Source organism: Thamnophis sirtalis, unplaced genomic scaffold (genome assembly GCF_051295495.1).
Source record: "Thamnophis sirtalis isolate CommonGarterSnake01/CBP01778 unplaced genomic scaffold, rThaSir2_p1.2 scaffold_2, whole genome shotgun sequence".
NCBI lineage: Eukaryota > Metazoa > Chordata > Lepidosauria > Squamata > Natricidae > Thamnophis > Thamnophis sirtalis.
In genome coordinates, this window is record NW_028261382.1 from 139,129,137 (window position 1) to 139,151,853 (window position 22,717).

Below are 22,717 nucleotides of genomic sequence, written 5' to 3' on the forward strand. Positions count from 1 at the left end.
TACTTATTTCATGACATCAGAAAAGCCCAGACAACAATTTGGAATGCTTTAAAGCTCTATGAACACAATTAATTACTGCTTCATAATTAAACTGGAGTTTACATAATAATACTAACTTTGTTGATAAACCATAATTATGGCTTTCAAGGGATACTTTTACATGCTTGTGTAAACAAGTTGAGCCCAGTTACATCCTATTATACTGTGTAGTTCGGTAACAGTTTATATACTTTAATCTAGTCACATAGATCTATTATTTTACTATAGAAACAAGAACACTTCTTAAATTTCTATCTAGGTTTTTTTTACCTGAGCTGAGAAATCAATGAGCTTTGGTAGTAGTAATTTTGTCCCTTCTGTACTCTTCAGAAAATCCAGCAAGCTTCCTGTGTGGATAAAGCAAGTATATTGGCAAAAAATACAAATAAAACACAAGTGTTCTGATCATCTAGTTTTCCAGATTTTGCTAAAGTATGCAATTTCAGATTATGCTTCACTGATTAACCCACAGGTGACTGAATTTGGACCATTATAGATGAGTACAAATTGTGAACTTTAATTTACTTTAATTTATAAAGGATAGTTTTGTCCAGAAAAGAACCTCATTCCAGGATGAAAATCTCTGCCAAGATTCAGAAATTAATGTAGATTGATTCTCTACTTCAGATCAATGACTATCAATAAATAATATTTTTGATATGACATTCAATAATGCATACCTTTTGCCATAAATTCTGTTATAATGTAAATAGGTTCTTCTTTGGTGACTACAGCATATAGTCTGACCAACTTGTCATGCTGAAGTGTTTTCATCAGGTTGGCTTCTTCCATGAATGCTTGGACGGACATAGTACCAGGTTTCAAAGTTTTAACTGCCACTTTGGTATTGTTATTATAATAACCTAGAATGAAATTGATAAGATGAATCAAAATTAATTACTATTATTTATATTTCATTAATACAAATCTACTTAAATATCTAGACATGACACTTTTTACTATGCTGTATATGCAAAAATCCAACCTCATCCAGCCTGGTGTTTCTCACATGTTAATTGAGCTGGAAGAAGAAATTTGAATCTTGCATTTACTAAATGCAAAGTTTGTTACTCATTGAAGCAACTTTTTTTCAGGCTTCAATGCGATACAGAAAAAAGATGCTGCTGTTTTATTGTATCTATACTTCCAAATCATCACTATAGAAAATTTGGGGATGAATGGGTCTACAAGAGCATTTTATCTCTTAAATAGCTGAATCTTATACCTAAACCACAAGGAGGAATATAATACTCATGACAAATTCATATTTAATGGTATCAGAAAAGTCCAGGAAAAAAACTATATACATTTAATTTCTTTTATATTAGGAAGCTAAATAAAGATATAATTTTCTTTATTTATTTATCTGTTCCTCAAAATTATACAAAGATGCATATATTAACTTGTCCCAGTTAATGAGTTAGGCCCATGGCCACTCAAGTAAACTGATTGATTTTAAGTCTGAAACTTCTGGGTAGTGCTAATGGGATAACAAAATTTGATTTCAGATGCATTTTTGTTCCAAAGTTTTTAAAAGTTTAATTTATATTTTATGTTGTGCATAAATTTTATCAGAGTGCTTGTCTCCTTTTCTGTATGATCAATTCCCATAAAAATCATAGGATGTATTCCTGAGTGCACATATATTTTTTGCATGTATTTTTTCCCTAAAGCAGATACTGTCTAATGAAATAGAGTTTTCTCTTATCCATGAAACATGTTATAATATAGTTCAGGATCTAAAATGTTGTGAGATTCTTTGCTGTTTTTGATTACTGGGTTTAAAAAGTTATTCTTCTATACAATTAAAAACATAATAAAGGATTAGTATTATACTTTAGTATCTCCCTTTCATTAACTGTCTTGGATTTCTTTGCCACACTAAAATCATTATGGAGCAAACAAACATGTCCTTTTGGAAAGACAAAGCAAACTGAAATCCACAGACTAATTGTGATCAGTTCCAGGACATTTCTATATGAGGTATATGACAAGCTAATTTGCATGTTGGCAGACATGAGCAACATGTAGTTTGGCTCCTCAGTGCCGTAATCTTGTCATTGTCTAGCAGTTACTTAAAGGGTTACAGTATGCCAAATTTAGATGTCAAAGTGGCTACATAAACAAGAGGAAACATCTTGAACCAGAAACGCCCTCCCTTTCTTTTTTACGTAAAGATGCAGGAACATAACTTCCTGAAATCGGTTCTTCCTTTTGCAGATGACAACACTTTCCTAACTTACAGTATGTTCATTCATTTTGCAGAATTTTGGGTATGGCTGTACTAAAGATCAAACATCCCAAGATGATGCCTGACAAGCATATTATATCTGCATGTCTTATATTAAATTAACAAATCAGTCATCCCTGTGATGGAAAATGAAGGCCTGGCCATATGAAGATGGGTTCCTAAATTGAAAAGAGAGGCAGTCATTCAGTGAGCGGGCAAATGGAAACTTGACCATGCAACTGAAGTCAGCCAAGATTTGTTCTGTGCTACCCAGCATTATCTTCCAAGTACTGCATAAAGCATAGTTTCATAATATGAGCAAATAGTTTTTTCTATATTCTCTGACCAAATAAATGTTCAGGGTAATTGGGCAATAACAAAGGCCCATTTGGCTTACTCATGACCTTAGGAGCTGAGACATCTGGGAATCCGGCACCATACTGGATTTTTTGACAATTATTTGAGGGATGTTGGGAAAAGGACATACACATTCTCTGACACCTTCTGTAATCTCTCTTTTCTTACATGATCACTCAGTTCAATGATGCTGATCAACATCATTGTTTCTTGACTGTTAAAAGAAATCCTGTACCAGTAATTATGCTTACAAGAAGTGCCAGCAAGATCACTCTTTACTGCTGCCTAGGTTCACAACAATTAAGTATCAAATTAAACTTCTCCCTCTACTCCCACCCACGTGATTCTGAAAAAATAATTAATAGTTGAGAAACAAATTGCTTTCCTAAGAGACTATGAGTAAGCAATGGAGAATAGTGGTTGGAGGTTCTGACCAGTTCTGCAGAACCAGAAGCGAAAATTTTGAGTAGTCCGGAGAACCACTAAATACTACCTCTGACTGGCCCCACCCCCATCTATTCTCAGCCTTCCGAGTCCCAGCTGATCAGGAGGGAATGGAGATTTTACAGTATCCTTCCCCTGCCATGCCCACCAAACCATGCCACAAACACCAAGCCATGCCCACAGAACCGGTAGTAAAATATTTTGAATTCCACCATTAATTTACATGTTATAAGAAATTCTGAGAAATTCTCTATTTAATATGAGTACCTTACCCATCCAAACTTCTCCAAATTGACCCGCTCCAAGTTTTTTCACTAATTTGATTGAATCTCGAGGGATTTCCCAGGCATCTTTATCCCATGGTTTCTGTGGCTTAGGACTGATACATGCTTTCTCTAGCTTTCTGCATAAGCCATCTGCTTGCTCTGTTTAAGAAACAAACATCCTATATTTATGTATCATTGAAAATTTTAAGAGACCGTATACCTGTGTTTTCTTTGTACAGGATAGAATTAATTTTTAATGCCACAGATTCTGGGCAGTAAAATTAGTGTGATCCTGGGATACAGCTGCAAAAGGTTATATGGGGATAATTACATTAGAACTATGTGTACTTATCCAGGGTTTCTTAGTTTCAATTTTCATTTTACTTGATGAAATACTACCTTGCGCCATTAATAAGAAAGTATTCTGATTACAACTGCTTAGTTAATTATAAAACTGGAAAGTTTTGTTAATGGTTGATAATACACACATGCATGCATTTCAGTAAACTTTGTTTTACTTTATTCATTTGTGAATATCTAGTGAAATATATTTTGCTAATTATAACAGATAAAGCAGAACTTTTTGCTTATATCAGCCATGATATTCAAACTTAGAAATATGAAATTAATGTTTGGATTTTTAACTAAACATAGAGATTTGCCATGCATGATATATTCAAAGAAACATGGAACAGTATTTAAGGCATAGTAATCAGATATAGCTTAACAAAGTGGTGAAGATAGGCATAAAGGGAAAAGAAAGATCTGAAGGTATCTACATAAAACATTATCAACTGTGGTTTTCTTTCCCACAGCAAATATGTTCACAAGACTGCCACAAGGTTATACAAATAATTACAATGTTGATAATCTGAAAGGTGTTCTGTTTCAAACCAATTTGATATTCCTCAATCTGCACTTAGCTTATCTTTGTTTCATGTTGATATATGCCTTTTGATTATTTTAATCTTCTCACTTCTGAGAATTTTCCTGGATTTATAATGATGTTCACCCTTGACACAATTTATCCTGCACGTCAAAATATATTTGAATGTGAAATGCATATGTTTTCAGTCTTGGCTAGTGTTTTATAGGTACTTGAGAAAAGCTGCTGACTTACTTTGATAATGTTTGATCATATCACTGATGCAGGGAAAAGTGATTCTTGGAGAAATGTAATAGCCTCCATTGTCTAAGCTTCTGATTTTGTAGTGCTTAACAACATCACCATTTTGTCCATCATGGTCTCTTATTGATAATGAATAACTTCCTGTGGACAGAACAAAACCAACAGTAAACCATAAAATAATTGCCAGTTGGTTGCTATCTTTCAAATAATAACTTATAAACAATGTTAATCAAGAAAAGATTAAACTGTGTCAGCTTTCTAAGATAGTCCATACAAGAAGCCCACCCAGAAGTACTACTTCTATTCTATTGTAAGGTTGTATTAAAATAATATTGCAAGTCTTAAAGTATGTTACTCCCCCATTGCCTTCAAAACCCAAAATACTACCCTGTTTCCCTGAAAATAAGACCACTCCAGATAATAAGCCCAGTCGTGCTTTTAAGCTCATGCGCTAAAATAAGCCCTCCCTGAAAATATTACAACATAGCAGCTGCCACGAGGTGACCACGCTCACCACCTCCTGCACTTCAAAAAAAAAAAAAAAAAAAAAGACCTCCCACAAAATAAGGCCAAGTGCTAATTTTGGGGGTCAAAAGAAAATAAGACCTTGTCTTATTTTGGGAAAACACGGTAGGAAGGCTCCTTTTTGAGATGTTTGTCTTGCGCATATCCCTTCTGCATGCTTATTGCCTCATATCTGAACATTGTTCTGAAGGATTCTCTTCCTCCATCTCTCAAGGTCATTGCTATCTACCATTACAGTAAGACAACAAAGACTAGATCCATTAATTTGATATTTTTCTGATGTCTACCAAACAAGTTGCAATAAAACAATATTTACTTTAGAAAAATAGGCTTATTAGTATTCTCATTTGTTTTTAAAAATGTTTCTTTAAAAAACAAACACTTTTCCTGGGTGAACAATTCTGACACTTGTCCAAACAAACAATGATTCAGAACAAGGAAAAAATCATAGGACTCTGCTTCTATTTTCCTGCTATAGTTAATCATCTTAAAAACTATGTTCCCCACAATATCACTCATTCCAATTGCATTTCTTACAAATGTGAACAATCACATTATGTTAATAGCTGAATAGTGGTAGAATTTTACTTTAATAAGAGTCTCAAACGAATGTAAAATAGAATCCTAATTATCTTTTTCCCTTAAACATTTTCCTTTTCTTCATACAACACAAACCCCAAAATCACAATCATATGGCTCAGCTGGCATCTGGTGGAGATGGAGGTAAATTTAACATTTTCCTCCTTAGGCTTGTACTCTCTCTCCACCCCTATTTAACAGCTAGGGAAGCCAGTAGGTACAAGGTCAGATATCATCACTACTGATGATATCCAATTATATAACTCCAACCTAGAGCAACCAAGTCATACTCCTTCCCAATTTCTAGAAACTCTGGAGAGTTGAATGGCAAAGAACAGCCTTCGTTCTACCCAAACTATAGTCATACAGTGAGTTTTGGGATCCCCAGTTCTAGGGACATTCCCCCATCCTCCTTCAGTTCTGCATAAAATTGTATTCCCTCAGACAGAACTGGAGCACAGTTTGAGGATCCTCTTATGGTCTTCTTGGTTTGCTGAAACAGGAGATAGCCAGGAGGCTCTTTCAGATACTAAATTCCATACATTCCCAGATTGGGGGACAATCATGTCTTAATCGCCTCTCATATGCACTAATGCAACATGCTCTATATAAAGCTGCCTTATACCTAGGAAAAATATTATTGTATGAATAATTATTAAAACAACTTGATGTACCATTGTGTACACAGCCATGTTATTTATGAGTCACTTGTGTTTCCGCTCATCTTTGATAGCTGGCAGGCAGGCATGCTTCAGGTCCCTTCTTATATTACCTGGCAGAATCCAGCTACCATGCCTTCTCTGTCACAGTCCTCTTAAGATTCAGATGAATAGAATTGAATAACAGAGTTGGAAGGAACCTTGGAGATCTTCTAGTGCAACCCCCTACTTAGTCAGGAAATCCTACACCACTTCAGACAAATGGTTATCCAATAGCTTCTTAAAAACTTCCAGTGTTGGAGCATTCACAACTTCTGGAGGCAAGTTGTTCCACTGATTAATTGTTCTAACTGTCAGGAAATTTCTCCTTAGTTCTAAGTTGCTTCTCTTCTTCATTAATTTCCACCCATTGCTTTTTGCCTGCACACAGTGCTTTGGAGTATAGTTGATTTCTTCTTCTTTGTGGCAGCTTCTGTGATATCAGAACAGATGGCTACAAGTCTGCTCTCCTTTAAGGCCCTGAAAACCTGGCTTTCACTGGGCAGTAGGCCTGAGTTTAAGATGATTCTGTCCAAAAAAGGATCTTTAAAATGGATTGTGAATTTGTTGATCTTGATCATTTTGCTATTCTGTTCTAGTATTATTCCCTGTTTTGTTTTTATGCTACTGTCCAACTGTAAGTTCTTTTGTTAAGTCGGGCAGCCATATAAATCAAAGGAAGGAAGCATCAATTTAAATCATAAACATTTAAGAATTTTAAGACAGAAAATGGAATTTATTTTCAGATTCAATGAAATCTAGAAAACCTACCTTTTAATGTTTCACTCTCTCTGATCAGAAATGCTCCAGGAGCATTTCCTGGAGCTAGAAGTTGCCTTTCTGCATCTTTTCTGGTTATGTCTTTAAAGAACCATCTGAAAAGCATTATTTTAAAAACATATTATTATTGTTACCCAAACATGAAAAAAGCAATGAAAATCAAATATTTAAAAGATAAGAAACTTACTCTTCTGTTTCTAAGGTATTGACTTTTGCAACGTAATTGCTTGGGATAAATCCTTCTTTCTTAGTTACAAGGGACTTAGCCCTCCACCATTCACCATGTCTAAAAAAATGAGTAAAATAAACACTGTTATTTTTGTAAAGAAGACATTACTGATCAACCTGTAGCATTCAAAGAAACTTACATTTAAACTGAAGTAAATAATAACTATGTTCAGACATCATACCAATCCAGATTTAATGCTTTGGCATGAATCACATACATTGAAATAATTGCCTCATTTAGGGCTTATTAATGCAGAATACACTAATTGCTTTGTTTAACTATAGATGTAAGTAAATCATAGGTAGTTCTCAACTTATAACCCGGAATTACTGTCATTAAGTTGTAGTGGTCATAAATTTAGGCATCATGTAACCAGATCCCCAATTTTTCAACATTTTTTGTGGTGTTTGTTAAATGACTCCTACAATTGGAATGAGAAAATCGGCACAAATCACAAATCACATGTGACTGCAGGATGCTGATATGACCATGGGAATATATCTGGTCACCACAATTTCGTAAAATGGGTGGTAAGTAGCCTTTGTGGGCACTGTCGTAACATTAAATCCTTGTTAAGAAAATGATCGTAAATTGAAGATTACCTGTACAAAATATATATTTTTTCAATGACAGAAGTAATCTTATTCTCTGATGGTAAGGCACACTAAGATACCAGTATCGGAGACATCCTTAGGTGGCTTAATTGTTGAGCTGGCTGTTTTTATCCCCTCTTTGCCAAGAGCCTATATCTCTGTTTTTATAAGGTTACTGTAAATGTGATTTTTATATCTTTTTACATCTATGGTTCTTTTATATGTGGTTTTATCCATTTGTTGTATACTACCCATAGTCTCGTTTGGTGTAGGTGTATGAATTTGATAAAGAAAGAGATCTTCATTTGCCTGTAATAACTTTCTCAGGCAGGCTGGGTAGAAAGCTAAGCCAGGGATCCAAGCACTTATCTTCCTTTCATGGCTAAAGATAAATGGTTTAGAAGGGTGCCAAAGTATGCCCAGCATGTTACCTGTTAACTATGTTAGGAATAAAAACTGGTTTGAAACCTAATGCATATTAAACCCTGCATTAACTTCCAAAACTAGTATTGCTTATCATGCAGTTTTAGATGATTGAATAATTAAAAGAAATATATAGGTCAGCATATTGAGGTCAGCCACCACAGAAAGTGATTCTTTAAAAAAATGTAACAAAAAATTCACAATATTTTAGATATTGGTAGTTTTTATTTTTCTGATGGCAGAAAAAGATCCAGAGGTTCACTCATCTGCCTTTGCGGTTTTTAATTTTGTTTAATTTTAATTTTTTTTTTGTTGGATGATGGACATCTGTTTATCCCAAGAATGTTTAAATTCAGTTATTGATTAATATTACTAAAGCAACATTTCATGAGCAGAGAAGAAACATGGAACTTTTAAATGGAAACAAATATTACACAGCTATTAATGGCTATGGCTATATAGATGTATGTATGTTTTAGTATTATATATTTAATACTAAAAACAAATATTTTGAATGGGGGAAAATGGGAACAAAAACTCTCTTGAAAAACTGTAGGACATCTGCTTTTGAACTTCTAACTTCAATAAGACATCTAGAGATTGAATTTGAAAGTATACAGGGGTTGTAGGTGTTCCAACAATCCTTTTATTACACCCTTCCAATTGTCCAGCTGGTCAGAACAGGTTAAGGTGAACGACAGTCGACATCTTATGAACTTCATGGCCAATAAATACAGTCCTTCTCAGTTTTTACCCAGCACAATTCTTACCTTCATGATTTTAATAATATTAAACAGCTTTGGTCTACTGGAATGAAAATGGCCAGTCTAATTGCTGAGCATACCCCTAACCTCATGATTACATAGAAGTAAATAAAAGTAGGATAAGACTTCTATACTTACTCCTCCAGAATTCTCATTTTTTCTCCTTTTTTGAAAGACAGGTCATCTTCATGCATGCCTTCATAAATATATAAGGCTATCACAATGTCGCCATGCTCTTTCTCTTCCTCTAATTGAGAAATGTAACAAATATATTCTTACTCATTTATTACATTCAAACAATAGCAATTTGTTGTAGCAATGACTGATTTTCTATAAACGTACCTTCATGATAGAACCTTTGACCTGGCAAAAGAATATCTTCATTTCCCTAAAACAAAATAATAAGTCATTTGATATCACCAAACTTATTTTAAGTTTAAAATACAGGTCCTATAGGGTTTTTCTTAAGATGATTGTTTTATTTTGGGCTGTGTTTTAAATATCTGCACTTAGGTTTGAAATGCCTGCACATACAAATTTATCAGGAAATTCATATCAGAGTAACTAAATGGCTGCTCTTTTACCTGAACCACCAGTGTTCTTCTATAAGCTTCAAAGCTATATAGATTTATAAAAACATCCCTGAAAAAAAAATGCAAGAGCCAACTGGGAGGATGTCTATTTATAGAACAACAATTAGAAAGGGTTCAACACACCTTAAAAATGAATTCCATGTCAACAAAGACTCATATACAACCTAATCTATTCCATTGAACAATTAATAAAATTTATTCAAAGTCAGTATACTTTTTTAGGTTATTTAATGTTGGGCATTATACAATTCTAGGCTATTTATTGCTAAAATATATTTATGGCGCAATTGAACATTTTGGCTGGAATATCAGTATTTTTGTGGGTTTCCTGAAAAGCAAATTGATGTACTTTTGGTAAAAAACAAATTTATTTATTTGTCAAAATTATATTTTTATATATACATTTATTTTAATAAAATACTTTTCTATTTTAGAACATGGTTTGTGAATATATCACTAGATAAATTGTTGATTATTCTTCAAAATATGTTTCAATTATCCAGTAAGTAGGGTAAAGTTGACATATTAAGGCAGTCTGTCCCCTTCTAGATCACTTGAGTTCCAACTACCGTATTTTTCGGAGTGTAAGACACACCTTTTTCCCTCAAAAAAGAAGCCGAAAATCTGGGTGCGTCTTATACACTGAATTCAGCATTTTTCCCTCCTGAAACCCTGCCCCCTTCACCAAAATGGCCATGCGTAGCCTTTAGGAGCCTTGCAGAGTGCTCCTGGGGGCTGGAAGGCAGATATGAGTTTCAAAGTTTAATAAATTTATATGCAGCCCAATCCCGAAGGACTCTGGGCGGCTTACATAAAATAATTCTAAAAAGGATACTAAAAAATTTAAAATAGAGAAAGACAAATTAAAAAGACACATCATACACTCGACCTTAGTGGGGCTGGACCTCGTTCATGAGGTCAACAGCCCCAGGCCTGCTGGAACAGCCAGGTCTTAGTAGACTTTCGGAAGGCCGAGAGAGTGGGGAGGGTCCAGATCTCTGGGGGTAGATCGTTCCATAGGGCCAGGGCAGCTACAGAGAAGGCCCTCCCCCGAGGAGCCGCCAGATGACATTGTCTAATCGACGGCACCCGGAGAAGGCCCATCCTGTGTGATCTTATCGGACGCTAGGAGGTATGTAGCAGAAGACGGTCTTGTAGATATCCAGGTCCTAAGCCATGTAGGGCTTTAAAGGTGATAACCAGCACCTTGAAGCACATTCGGAGACCGATGGGGAGCCAGTGCAGCTCGCGGAGGATGGGTGTAACATGGGTGTATCTCAGTACACCCAGTATCGCTCGCGCGGCTGCATTCTGGACCAATTGTAGTCTCCGAACACTTTTCAGGGGCAGCCCCATGTAGAGCGCGTTACAGTAGTCAAGTCTTGAGGTGACGAGGGCATGAGTGACCATTTGAAGTGCCTCCCGGTCCAGGTAGGGCCACAACTGGTGCACCAGGCGAACCTGGGCAAAAGCTCCCCTGGTCGCAGCTGACTCTAGAACACCATTTGTCAGGACACCCAAGTTGCGGGCCTCAGGGATGTAAAATTTCACCCCCCAGGCTTAAAGATGGAGTATCTGGACTACCCTTGGGGGGCAACATCCATAGCCACTCGGTCTTGTCAGGGTTGAGTGCAAGCTTGTTCGCTCCCATCCAGACCCTAACAGCTTCCAGGCTCTGGCACATCACTTCCACCGCTTCACTGAGTTGGCACGGGGTGGAAAGATACAGCTGGGTATCATCCGCGTACTGGTGGTATTTAATCCCATGCAGGCAAATGATCTCACCCAGTGGCTTCATGTAGATATTAAATAGGAGAGGGGACAGGACCAAGCCCTGCGGCACCCCATATTTAAGGGGCCTAGGGGTCGACCTCTGTCCTCTGACCAACACTGACTGCAACCTGCCAGAGAGGTAGGAGAAGAACTACCATAGAACGGTGCCTCCCACTCCCACCTCTTCCAGCCGCCGCAGAAGGATACCATGGTCGATGGTATCAAAGGCCACTGAGAGGTCAAGGAGCACCAGGATAGAGAAATGTCCTCTATCCCTGGCCCGCCAGAGATTATCGGTCAGCGCGACCAAAGCAGTTTCGGTGCAGTAACCAGGCCTGAAACCAGACTGAAAGGGATCTAGATAATCCGCTTCATCCAAGATCCATCGGAATTGGAAGGCCATCACCTTCTCCACAACCTTCCCAAGAAAGGGAGGTTGGAGACTGGACGGTAGTTTTTAAGGACATCTGGGTCCAGAGAAGGCTTCTTGAGGAAGGGTCTCACCACCACTTCCTTAAAGGTTGCGGGAAAGATCCCTCCTGAAGAGAGGTGTTCACAATCCTCTGGAGCCAGCCTCGTGTTACCTCCCTGCTGGTCGAGACTAACCAGGAGGGACACGGGTCCAGCAAACAGGTGGCTGCACTCATCGCTCCCATGGCCTTGTCATGGAGCGACAAGCTGGAACTCACTCCACAAAATTTGATCAAGGCCTTCCCTCAGCATCTCTGCTGGCACTGTCCAAGTGGAGTCAAGGTCTGTCCGAATCTGAGTGACTTTGCCCGACAGAAACTGGGCAAATTCCTCAGCTCTTCCCTGTAAGGTTCCCCCACATCCCTCCCTTTCAGGAGGGAGCGGGTTATCCTAAACAGGGCAGCCGGGTGAGATTCTGCGGATGCAATAAGAGCAGAAAAATGAGTACATTTTGCTGCCCGTATCCCCACTAAATAAGTCCTAATAAAGGCTCTTAGTTGTGTTCGGTTGGATTCGGAGTTACTAGCTCTCCAAAGTCGCTCTAGGCCTCTCTTTTGGCGCGTCATCTCCTGGAGTTCCTTGGTAAACCAAGGTGCTTTCCTGGATCCACTGTTGCGGAGAGGCCGCAAAGGCGCAATCCGATCTAATGCCTCAGCCACCGCTGTATTCCAAGCAGCGACCAAGGACTCAGTCGGATTGTGGGCAAGGGAGTCAGGTATCTCTCCAAGCTCTGTCTGAAATCCCAATGGGTCCATCAGGCGCCTGGGGCAGAACCATTTAATCGGCTCCACCTCCCTGCAGTGGGGGAATAGCTTCCGAAAATCAAGCCTCAGCAGGAAGTGATCTGACCATGACAAGGACGAGATCTCTATCCCCTTTAGTTCCAGATCACGTCTCCACTGCCCCGAGAGAAACACAAGGTCGAGTGTGTGTCCCGCTGTATGAGTCGGACCCTGAATTACCTGGGTCAAGTCCATGGTTGTCATGGAAGCCATGAACTCCTGAGCCCCATCAGAGCGTTCAGCAAGAGATGGCAGGTTGAAGTCCCCCAGTACTATAAGTCTGGGGAACTCAACCGCCAGTCTGGCTACTGACTCTAGCAGTGCAGGCAGGGCTGTTGTGTACGTCAAAAACAAGCCCACTTGACCCCCCAGGTCCAACTTCACAAGGAGGGACTCACACCCGACAGTCTCTGGAGCAGAGATCCTGCGAGGGACTAATGACTCCCGGATAATAGTTACCACTCCCCCACCCCTTTCTTGGTGTCGTGGTTGGTGGAGCACCTGAAACCCTTCTGGGCACATTTCTGAGAGGGGGACTCTTCCCTCATGGCCCAGCCAGGTTTCAGTAATACATGCCAGGTCTGTCCCCTTGTCTAGTATTAAGTCCCGGATGAGGGGAGCTTTATGAATCACAGACCTGGCATTTAGCAACAGCAACCTGAGACCAGGGCCCTGACTTCTCTTGTCACCTGGTCCTTGAGTTGAGCTTTCAGGGCCGGAACAAGGGATCGCTGTGACGTAGTGAACCCTCCTTCCCCGGTAATGGCTAGCCCTGTAGCTCCTGTTGTATCTGCTCCTCCCAGTCATAACTGTGATGCTCCGGCCCGCTCCCATCCCCGTAGACCCCTCCCCCCTCCCACGGTCCCCGTTCTTCTCAGCAGGCCATTCATACCATGCACTCTGGGATGAGAGGAGGATCCGGGCCCCCATCCACTTCTGCTTCTACACTCAGTGGAGGGGGCTCCAGGCCGCACTCTCAATCCCCTCATATATACCGGCCAGGCATTCTCCGCATACATACCCCACTATGACATTAAAAACATACAATGGTAGGATAAAATAGAAAATGAAGTTAAATTAATTTAAAAACGTGGGAACATTCAATTACATGCATACAACACTCACTCCACATACAGAAAAGAAATTTGCGCAGATATTGGTGTTAGTATTGTGCAAGCATAAAGTTCGTAAGGCAGAGTCCTGCAGTTCAAATTGATGGGAACCGGCGGTGGTGTAGAGGGAGTGACTCGTCTTCCTTCCTAGAACGGTGTGGAAAAGAGGGCCAAAAGTCTGGAGTGGCTGAGGTCCCTGGGGTGGCAGCGGGTGGTAGTGGTCGAACAGATGAACCAGATCCTAAGTCCAGAAGCCCAAGGTCTGCGAACAGAAGGAGCCAGATGGCAAGGAGAAGAGGCCTCGGAGCCGCAAGGGTAAAGCAGAGGAGAGGCTGCACTGCAGAGAAGGCCCAGTCGAATGGAGTGGAGGGGGAGCGCCCGAGAGGGCCGTGGCAGTGACAACAAAGCCAGCTGCCCAATCTCATCTGGCGCCATAATAAATCGACCACCCCCTCTCTGAAACAATGACAAACCGGTGTAAATCCGAGGGCTCCTCCTGGTCGTGAAAAACAAGGCCAAAAGATGTCCGGAGCGCCGCAAACCGATGGAACCATGGGGGGGTGCCTGGTAGGGCCGCAGCAGCGGCAAGCAAAGCCAGCCGCCTGATCTCGTTTAGCTGGTCCATCCTGGACCAGCCACCCCCTCTCTGGCACAAAGGTATTGTGAGTCCAAGTCCAAGGCTCCCCCCGGTCAAAAGAGCGAGGTCGAATGACGCCGGGGCTGTTGGAAACCACTGGGAATGGCGCCATCAGCGCGACGCCGCCATCTTCACAGTCAGACAGCAGGCAGCTGCATAGACTGGGAGCCGCCCGAAAATGGTGACCCCCCCCCCAAACAACCGCCTGCTCAGGTCCCCCGAATCACCCTCCACCACTGGGGCTCCCCCCGCACAGACTCTGGCTGGCTCAATGATATTCTCAGCGTTTTTCTTCGCCTCTTAAAGGCTATGCATGTCTCTCTTTTTTATGACAAAAAAATGGGCCCGTTTTCACAAAAAATGGGCCATTTTTGGAGGTATGCAGAGTGCAAAACCTTTTTTTAAAATTTTCCTCTTCAAAACCTTGGTGTATCTTATACTCCGGTGCGTCTTATACTCCGAAAAATACAGTATGTTATTCTGACAGAAGGCAATCCAGTGCAGAATTAGCTCACATTTTAAATGATGTTCCAATCAGTTCATAATACTGTAAGAAAATGGAGCATAGCCTTGCTTTTTTTAAAAGGAGGAACTGATGAAATTCAGCCAATCCTTAAATCCTGCTGAATTGAAATACTAATCATCAGCAATGCTACTCCTTATCATGTTAAAGAAAGTACATATGAGCAGTTCACGTGACTTGTAAGAAGAGTTAGTCCCTAGTTGCCTAGGCTAAATTCATACAAAATATGTTTTGTTAAATAATCTGGAAAAACTGAAATTATATATTGTACTAATCTAAACTATAATTATAGTTAATGCAGTGGTCTTGTAGTTAGTTGGTGGACACTTTTAGAGTTATGAAGGCAGATTTGAAGCACTTTGTGTATCAAATGGCTATTGCGATGGGCAGTAAATGGAACAGAAGCTCCATTTATCAGATGATAAATTGCTTTTCTCCACTGCTACTCTATAGCTTCCTGAGACCCTTTTCCATAGGAGCATCAAATAATTGAGATTTGAATAAAAAGGTGATTCAGAGAAAGTGTGGACTTAGACATCCCAATACTGGCACGTCCTTAATTCAAATGCATCTTTTCCTGGGATTGGAAGGAAGATTACAAAAAGTTCAGCTTCTAAAAGGATTTCAAGCAAGGACACAATGAACAACTTCCAGATTGCTGCACATTCCGATTGTCTATCATCTCATCTTTGTCATATTATTTTGGGGCAGGTAGGTCCAATAATACAATAAAGTGCCATTCAATTTTTTAATACTGCTCTGTACCTCTGTACCTGCATTCAGAAATGTAGATTTTCTTTAAGGGCAATACTTTGTATTCTATTAGTCATTCTTCTTCATTAAAAACAACCTCAAATGAGAAAAGTCATTGTGGCACGCTTTAGCACAGTGTGTGACTCCAGCTGGTTTTGTTACCATATGATAACTGAAAAACAGTTATCATGTAATGGATAAAATTGCCAGGTGCATTGTCTAGTTCTCAGTTCCTAAACTTTAAAAAGAACAATAATATTGAGGCTTTCAGACTCTGTTGCAATTTATCTTTCTTATCTATAGCAGTTTTCATTAAATGAAAAAAAGTATTTTATGAAGGCATCCACCTTTAAAATGGAGACCATCCCCCTCCTTAGTATATGCTTTATGAGAATAAGTGCAGTATTTCTATAACATTTTAAGAGTGCAGTTTAAAAAAATATTTTTGGACACTGGCGATGGTAAAGAAATTACCCTGAAAATCTCCTTAGGTGGACACTTGAATGCGACACTCTGCAAAGGAATTAGGATTAGGCCAAGGCCCATCTTAGTTTAAAACAGACAGTACTCGACTTATGTCCATAATTGAGCCAAAAATTTCTGTTATTAAGTGAGATATTTGTTAAGTGAATTTTGTACTATTTTACAAACTTTCTTGCCACAGTTCTGTGAATCACTGCAGTGTTTAAGTTATAACATGGTTGTTAAGTAAATCTGGCTTCCCTATTGACTTTCCTTGCCAGAAGATCGCAAAGGTGGTCACATGACCCTGAGACACGGAAATCGTCATAAATATGAACCAGTTTCCAAGCATCTGAATTTTGATCATATGGCCATGGGGACTCTGCAAAGGTCTGAAATATAGTCGTAAATCACTTTTGCAGTGCTGTTGTAACTTTGAACAGTCACTAAATGAACAGTTGTAAGTCGAGGCCAACCTGTGGTTTGTTTCCCACAGGAGTAAATACTTTCACTGTGCTTGCAGTCATAGTCTTCTCCTACTATTCCCACCCCTTGCAGCTGCAGTGGGAGGCATTTACTCCCAACCTGAAGTCTATGGAGAATCATCCAGATCATGTCCCAAATATGCTTTTTTCAAAAGGCCAACTTTGTTTGTTTCCTTTGTTTTTCCTTTAAGATGTTTTGCTTCTCATCCAAGAAGCTTCTTCAGTTCAACTGAAGAAAATAAATTATAAAGCAATTTCCTCCATTGTGAATAGGTTAAAAATGAGACTTTTTTTTTAAAAAAAAGGAATTAATGTATTTCCAAGATTCCACAGTGAAACTAACACTGCTTAGTAATATATCAATGCAGGGCTGTACATTCAAACTGCTCTTAGTTGGAACTGATGACTCAAAGTTTCTGGATTTCAGGTACATTCTTTATGGGCTAATGAACCCATTGCCACAAAGTTAAACTGCGGTTCATGAAAATGTAATTTTCATTCCTGGTTGTATGTTGTGTTGTTTTTTTAAATGAAATAAACATTTAAGATATGCCAGTCAAACTGCAATCTTCCTGTGGAAATTGTTCCCTGAAACTATCTACTTACTGGCCTTTGCTGTTTATTGGACGTTGGATCCCTCACATAAATAGTTCGTTCAGTTTTACGTACTGATTTGTTCTTCACATCTAGCCCATCTCCATGCAGATTCTCTTTTTGTTTGGATTTTATACATCCCATATTTTCCTGTTGGGACAAAGCAAAACAATGTAAAGATTAGACAAAAATGCTATCATATGTATTCACATGGTCAAACCTATATGAATTTGTGGGGGTTATATATATACTGCAGCAGTATATAAATAATAAAACATTGTCCCCCAAGAGATTTGTGTGGTATCTTTAAACAGACAAAATCATTTAGGTGTTTTGCCCAAAGTTTCACATAAGGTTTTTATTTTCACTTTATATTGCATATATACAGCATTTATCATATCTAAATAAAAGGGATTTTTACTTTATCTTCGGGATGAGTCACTGACATATATTATATTTACACAATGATTGATGGTCCATAATACTTTTACAGTATGCTTTATAACTAAATATAAGAAAAACTATACTGCCACATCAGTCTATTTCCTTCAAATCATACTCCAGTAATCCGTCTGTTAAAAGAATCAGTGTGCAAATGCTCATAATAGATGTATAAATGAACAAGTCAAAGTATTGAAATCAACACCTTTCAAATTTGATACTATTCTAACCCTACATTATATCTCCTACAAATGTAAACTTTAACTGAACTGAATTCAGTATGTTGAAAATACAGTCATCCTATTTAAAATAGAATTTAGCCTATGAGGTCCAATGTTCCTAAAAGCTTTAAGTTAAAAACCAATGTTTTCAAAACTGTAAAAAATATGAATACATTAAAAATTTATATTTAGATATTGTGTGATTTGAGTACAAATCTATCAAAGGAAGTATTTTCATTTATACTTTATTTTAACTGAGCTGTAGTTTTAAATTAGGGTCGTGCAGTCAGGGGTGGCAGGGGAGGCAGAGCCTCACCACTGTCATCATGAAAAGAAAAAAAAATGTAAAAGGAAAAAGGCAAGAGCTGAGGTCAGGCTGAACTAGTTGCTGCCAGTGTCACCATGGATGACTCTGCTTAGTGCTTAACTGTTTAAAAAAGCCTCTAAAAAAGTGCCCTCTACAGGAGACGGCAGGAGAACGATGTGCCTCATCTAGTCTGGTGTTTTATGATCACTCAAGCAGAGTTAAGCAAGGGTTAAAAGCCAAAAAATTCCTGACATAGATGAGGCACATTGTTCTCTTGCCTCCTGCTGTAGAAGGTCCTTTTTTAGAGGCTTTTTTAAACAGTTAAGCACTAAGCAGAGTCATCCACGGTGACTCTGACAGCAACTAGCTCAGCCTGACCTCAGCTCTTGCCCTTTTCCTTTTACATTTTTTTTCTTTTCATGATGGCAGGTAAGAGCAGAGTTGAAATCCTCTGTGAAACAGCTGGAAAAGGTATGTGTGGGTCGGAGGGAGGGGGAGGAATTCAAACTTCATCCTCCTGGTGCAACTTTGTGTGTGTGTGTGTGTGTGTGTGTTTGAGACAGGGGGGAGGGAGCATATTGAGACAGTTCTTTAGTTTATGCACTATGTAACACTCTAATACTATGCCTTTGGGGCTTCTGAAATTTTAATTATCCAATCATAAGCAAAAAACAATGTTTTCAGTAGAATGAATTTCCACTTCTACTTATATCTGCCAGCCAAAATGCTGCTAGTGGTATTGCTAACATGGGCTGAGGAGGAAAACCTAAATTTTCTGAATCCTGGTGCAACTTGTGTGTGTGTGTGTGTGTGTGTGTGTTTGAGAGAGGGGGGAGGGAGGGAAAGAGGGAGGAAGGAGAGGAAGGGAGAAGAAAAAAAAGAAAGAAGGAAACTTATTTAGCAAAGGAGAAAAACAAATGTGGTCATTTTAAATCGGAACTGAGCATGCCTGGCTGTGGAATTCTGGGAGTTGAAGTCCACAAGTCTAAAAAAATTCCTGCCTCACTAACCATAAACTTCACGTCACTGGTTTAAATAGGGGATTTTTTAAAAAATAGAGAGCTATACAAGAATAAATGCACTCAAGGATTAATTAGATAAGCCCATGAAAATGGTCAGAATTGCACAGAGCTTAGTGCCAACTGAAATATCTCTTCATTCATTCCAATAAGAATTTTCAAAACAGAAGGATAAGGAATGGGAATTGAACATTTTTAAAAATAAAATTAAAATTAGGTTGAAATCTGTCAAATAAGTTCCAAAAAAGTACAGGTTTAGGGTTTTGGGGAATTTTTTTTTCTATTGCTACTTTTTGCCCATTTGGTAAGTGTCTTCTTTTTTTCTATTTTATGCTCTATTTTTTCATCCACCTAATGTCCTTTGACAAAATTTTTGAGCTTACTGAGAGGTGAGTGAAAGATTGTTATGTTTTCTATCTACATTCCCTGTATGTTCATGTAATAGCTGTTTTGCACCTGTCTTTCGCAGTACTCTTTTCAAATTTGGATACTGTCCCCTTTGTAAACAAATTACTAGTCTACATAGACAGATTACCTATCTAGAATCTCTAATCTGTGCCCTCCAAGCAGAAATTAGGTGCCCAATTCAGCCATTCTACACTATGGAGATGCCATGCTATCAGCTCCCTCTACCGCAAAGTTCCTGCAGGAGAAGAGCAGTCTGGACAACCGTGGGATCTGGCAGGGTGAGAGCTATGAACCATAAACACAAAGCTTTTGCTGTGACCCAGCATAACAGATATAGCACCCTTGCTCACCTTACTGGGGACACTAAAGACACTAAAAATGATCGCTCAAAGAAGCAGGGGATCGTGGTCCAAAATGAAGAACACCACAATGCGCATGTGCAGGACTTGGATGGCTGCCTGGCTTCTCGCTCTATAGAAGCCAGTGCCAAATACAGAAGATCCCGAGAGCCTCTGGAGTCCTTTTTCATCTTTAACAAACCTTCCCGGTGGGGCTTGGTCCCAGGAATCGTGTAAAGCTCGGTTTGTCATCCGGTAGCCACCCGTGGCCGTCTCCTGAGCAGCGGAACTGCGGCGGCCTGGATTGTGGCATGAAGGGGAAGATGGTGGCACCGCGCTGCTGAATCGTAGCGACTGCAAACCTTGCCTGCATGACTGATTTGAACAGCGCGATGAGCCCTGGGGACTTAATCCAGCTGTGAAGAAGGTGGGGTCGTCGGAAACTTTGTTTGAGATCGTGGAGCGGCGGATCGGACGGCTGGCTGTGTTTGCCGCCGCCGTAGCCGCTCCAGACATCCCACCCCTCCCCCCTGTTCTATTCTGCTCGCCGCACTGCCTGCTGCCTTGCTGTCCTGCGGTCCTCTGGAGAAAGACCTGGCCGCTTGTCTGCCTGGTGTGGTTGCTCGGGTGGAGAGGAAGACGGCACTCTGAATTCCACGCTCCAGATTCCGAGGGAAGAAGAGGCCTGGATGCCCCCCCTTTTTTCTTTCCAACTTCTGGCCTCCGTGTCATCATAGCCTCCTCCGGACATTGCTCCTTTGCCTCCCTCCCCAGCTATTGGGAAGCCTATTACCATCTCCCTAGCTGCTTTGACTCTTCTCTACCGTGGCCTGTGTCCGATGCCCTGCCTGTAACATCTGCTCTCCCCCACCCGTCTGCCACCTGCCATTGCTCTGGTTAGTTTAGATAGAGTTAGATAAGAGATAGATATAGTTAGTTATAGGTATAGGTATAGGTATAGTTAGATAGTTATAGTGTAGAAATAGTTACGAGGGCAACGGTTGGTTGCACCCAGGGGTGCGGGAGGGATTAAATGGCAGGAATTAGGGCTAGGGTCAGGGTTTGAGATAGAGTTAGGGCTGGGCTAGGGCTGGGTTAATGTAGGATTAGTAGTAGATTAGGCTGGTGTTGGGTTAAGATTGGGTGGGGTTAGGGTGTAGGTTAGTGTTAGGTTAGTGTTAGATTAGTTTAGATTAGTGATTAGGTTAGGAGTAGGGTTGGGGGTGGGCTGGGTTTAGGAGTGATAGAGGATGGCGGCTGCAAGGGCTGGGACTTGGACTTGGTTTCAGAAAGATCCGCGCTCTCTCCCCCCCTCCTAGAGCGGCTCGGGCCAGTTCCAGACTTTGGCCCCCCAGACTATAGACCTTATTCAATCTCAGGAAAGAGACTCCTGTGCATGCGGTCCGCTGACCTTCTTTTAGACCTTAAGAGGGGTGAGACTGAACGGCTGCTACTTGTGACCACGAGACTTTCATGCCTTACCCTTTCCTACATACAGCTGCCCTGTACACTATCAACTTTTGTTCTGGTGGCCATGGGCGCCTCTCTGGGACATAGAGGAGAGAGAGGAGCGGAGCAGTTCTCTTTCCACTTTTATATCATCGTTTGATAATGCACTAGCGCAGTGCTCCGGACATTTTAATGTATGAGGAGTGTTTGAGGTGTGACTGTGATGTATCTATATACCCACTTTTATTATATAGCTGTATTTGTGTTTTTTTAAATTGCCGTGGGGGAGTGTTTGTTTGGATGAGTGAGTACATTTGAAAAGGCTGGGACTATAACCGGGTACCTCCTGCTTTGAAGAAGTGTTAGGGGGGCCTGGTTTAACCCCCAGCCTTAGAATGCATGGTTCGAAGGGCTTGCCAGGGATGTCGTCAGCCCTGGGGGAGGGTGGGGGGACACGGGAGTGGGCCAGAGCATTACGGTCTTAACTGGGAGAGGCAGATATGGCAGGGACTTTAGGGCGAGCCATTACCGGGGAAGGAGGGTTCGCTATGTTACAGAGATCCCTCCTTCCGGCCCTATCAGTCCCACTCCAAGGCCAGATGGTGTGAGTAATCAGGGCCCTGGTCTCAGGCTGTTGTTGCTAAATGCCAGGTCTGTGGTTCACAAGGCTCCCCTCGTCCGGGACTTAATTTTAATACATCTGGCATGTATTACTGAAACCTGGCTGGGCCCGGAGGGAGGAGTCCCCCTCACTGAGATGTGCTCAGAGGGTTTTCAGGTGCTTCACCAGCTGTGAACCAGAAAAAGGGGTGGGGGAGTGGCCATGGTTATCCGAGAGTCTCTAGTTCCCCGTAGGATCCCTGCTCCGGAGTTTGTCGGGTGTGAGTCCTTGCTGGTGAGGTTGGACCCCGGGGGTCAAGTGGGCTTGCTGCTAACGTACCTGCCTCCCAACAGCGTCGCAGCAGCTCTCCCCTCGCTCCTCGAGTCAGTAGCCGAGCTAGCAGTTGAGTTCCCCAGGCTTATGGTGCTGGGGGATTTCAACTTGCCTTCGCTCGGCGAGCACTCTGATGGGGCATAGAAGTTCATGGCTTCCATGACAGCCATAGGCTTGACCCAAGTAATTCGGGATCCGACTCACTCGGCGGGTCACACACTTGACCTCGTATTCCTCTCGGAGCAGTGGAGTTGCGATCTTGGTCTGAGGGGTATTGAGATCTTGCCCTGGTTGTGGTCGGACCACTGCCTACTGAGGCTTGACTTTCGGAGGCCGATCCCCCACTGTAGGGAGGAGGA

General features: G+C 40.7%; 1 protein-coding gene across 2 annotated transcripts in view; it reads right to left on the bottom strand.

The window, feature by feature from the left end:
- Positions 1-22,717, bottom strand: part of LYN (LYN proto-oncogene, Src family tyrosine kinase) — a 57,106-nt gene that overhangs the window by 6,686 nt on the left and 27,703 nt on the right. Inside the window, exons 2-10 of one of the 2 annotated variants that reach the window (XM_087707045.1) lie at positions 17,317-17,391; positions 9,399-9,444; positions 9,195-9,303; positions 7,235-7,333; positions 7,039-7,142; positions 4,457-4,606; positions 3,343-3,495; positions 720-902; positions 310-386 (exon numbers count right to left, since the gene is read on the bottom strand). In XM_087707045.1, the coding sequence (XP_087563171.1) occupies positions 310-386; positions 720-902; positions 3,343-3,495; positions 4,457-4,606; positions 7,039-7,142; positions 7,235-7,333; positions 9,195-9,303; positions 9,399-9,444; positions 17,317-17,385 (990 nt within the window). In that variant the 5' untranslated portion in view covers positions 17,386-17,391. Of the gene's footprint in view, positions 1-309; positions 387-719; positions 903-3,342; positions 3,496-4,456; positions 4,607-7,038; positions 7,143-7,234; positions 7,334-9,194; positions 9,304-9,398; positions 9,445-17,253; positions 17,392-22,717 lie in introns of both variants that reach the window. The other variant, XM_087707044.1, reaches the window with a different exon arrangement.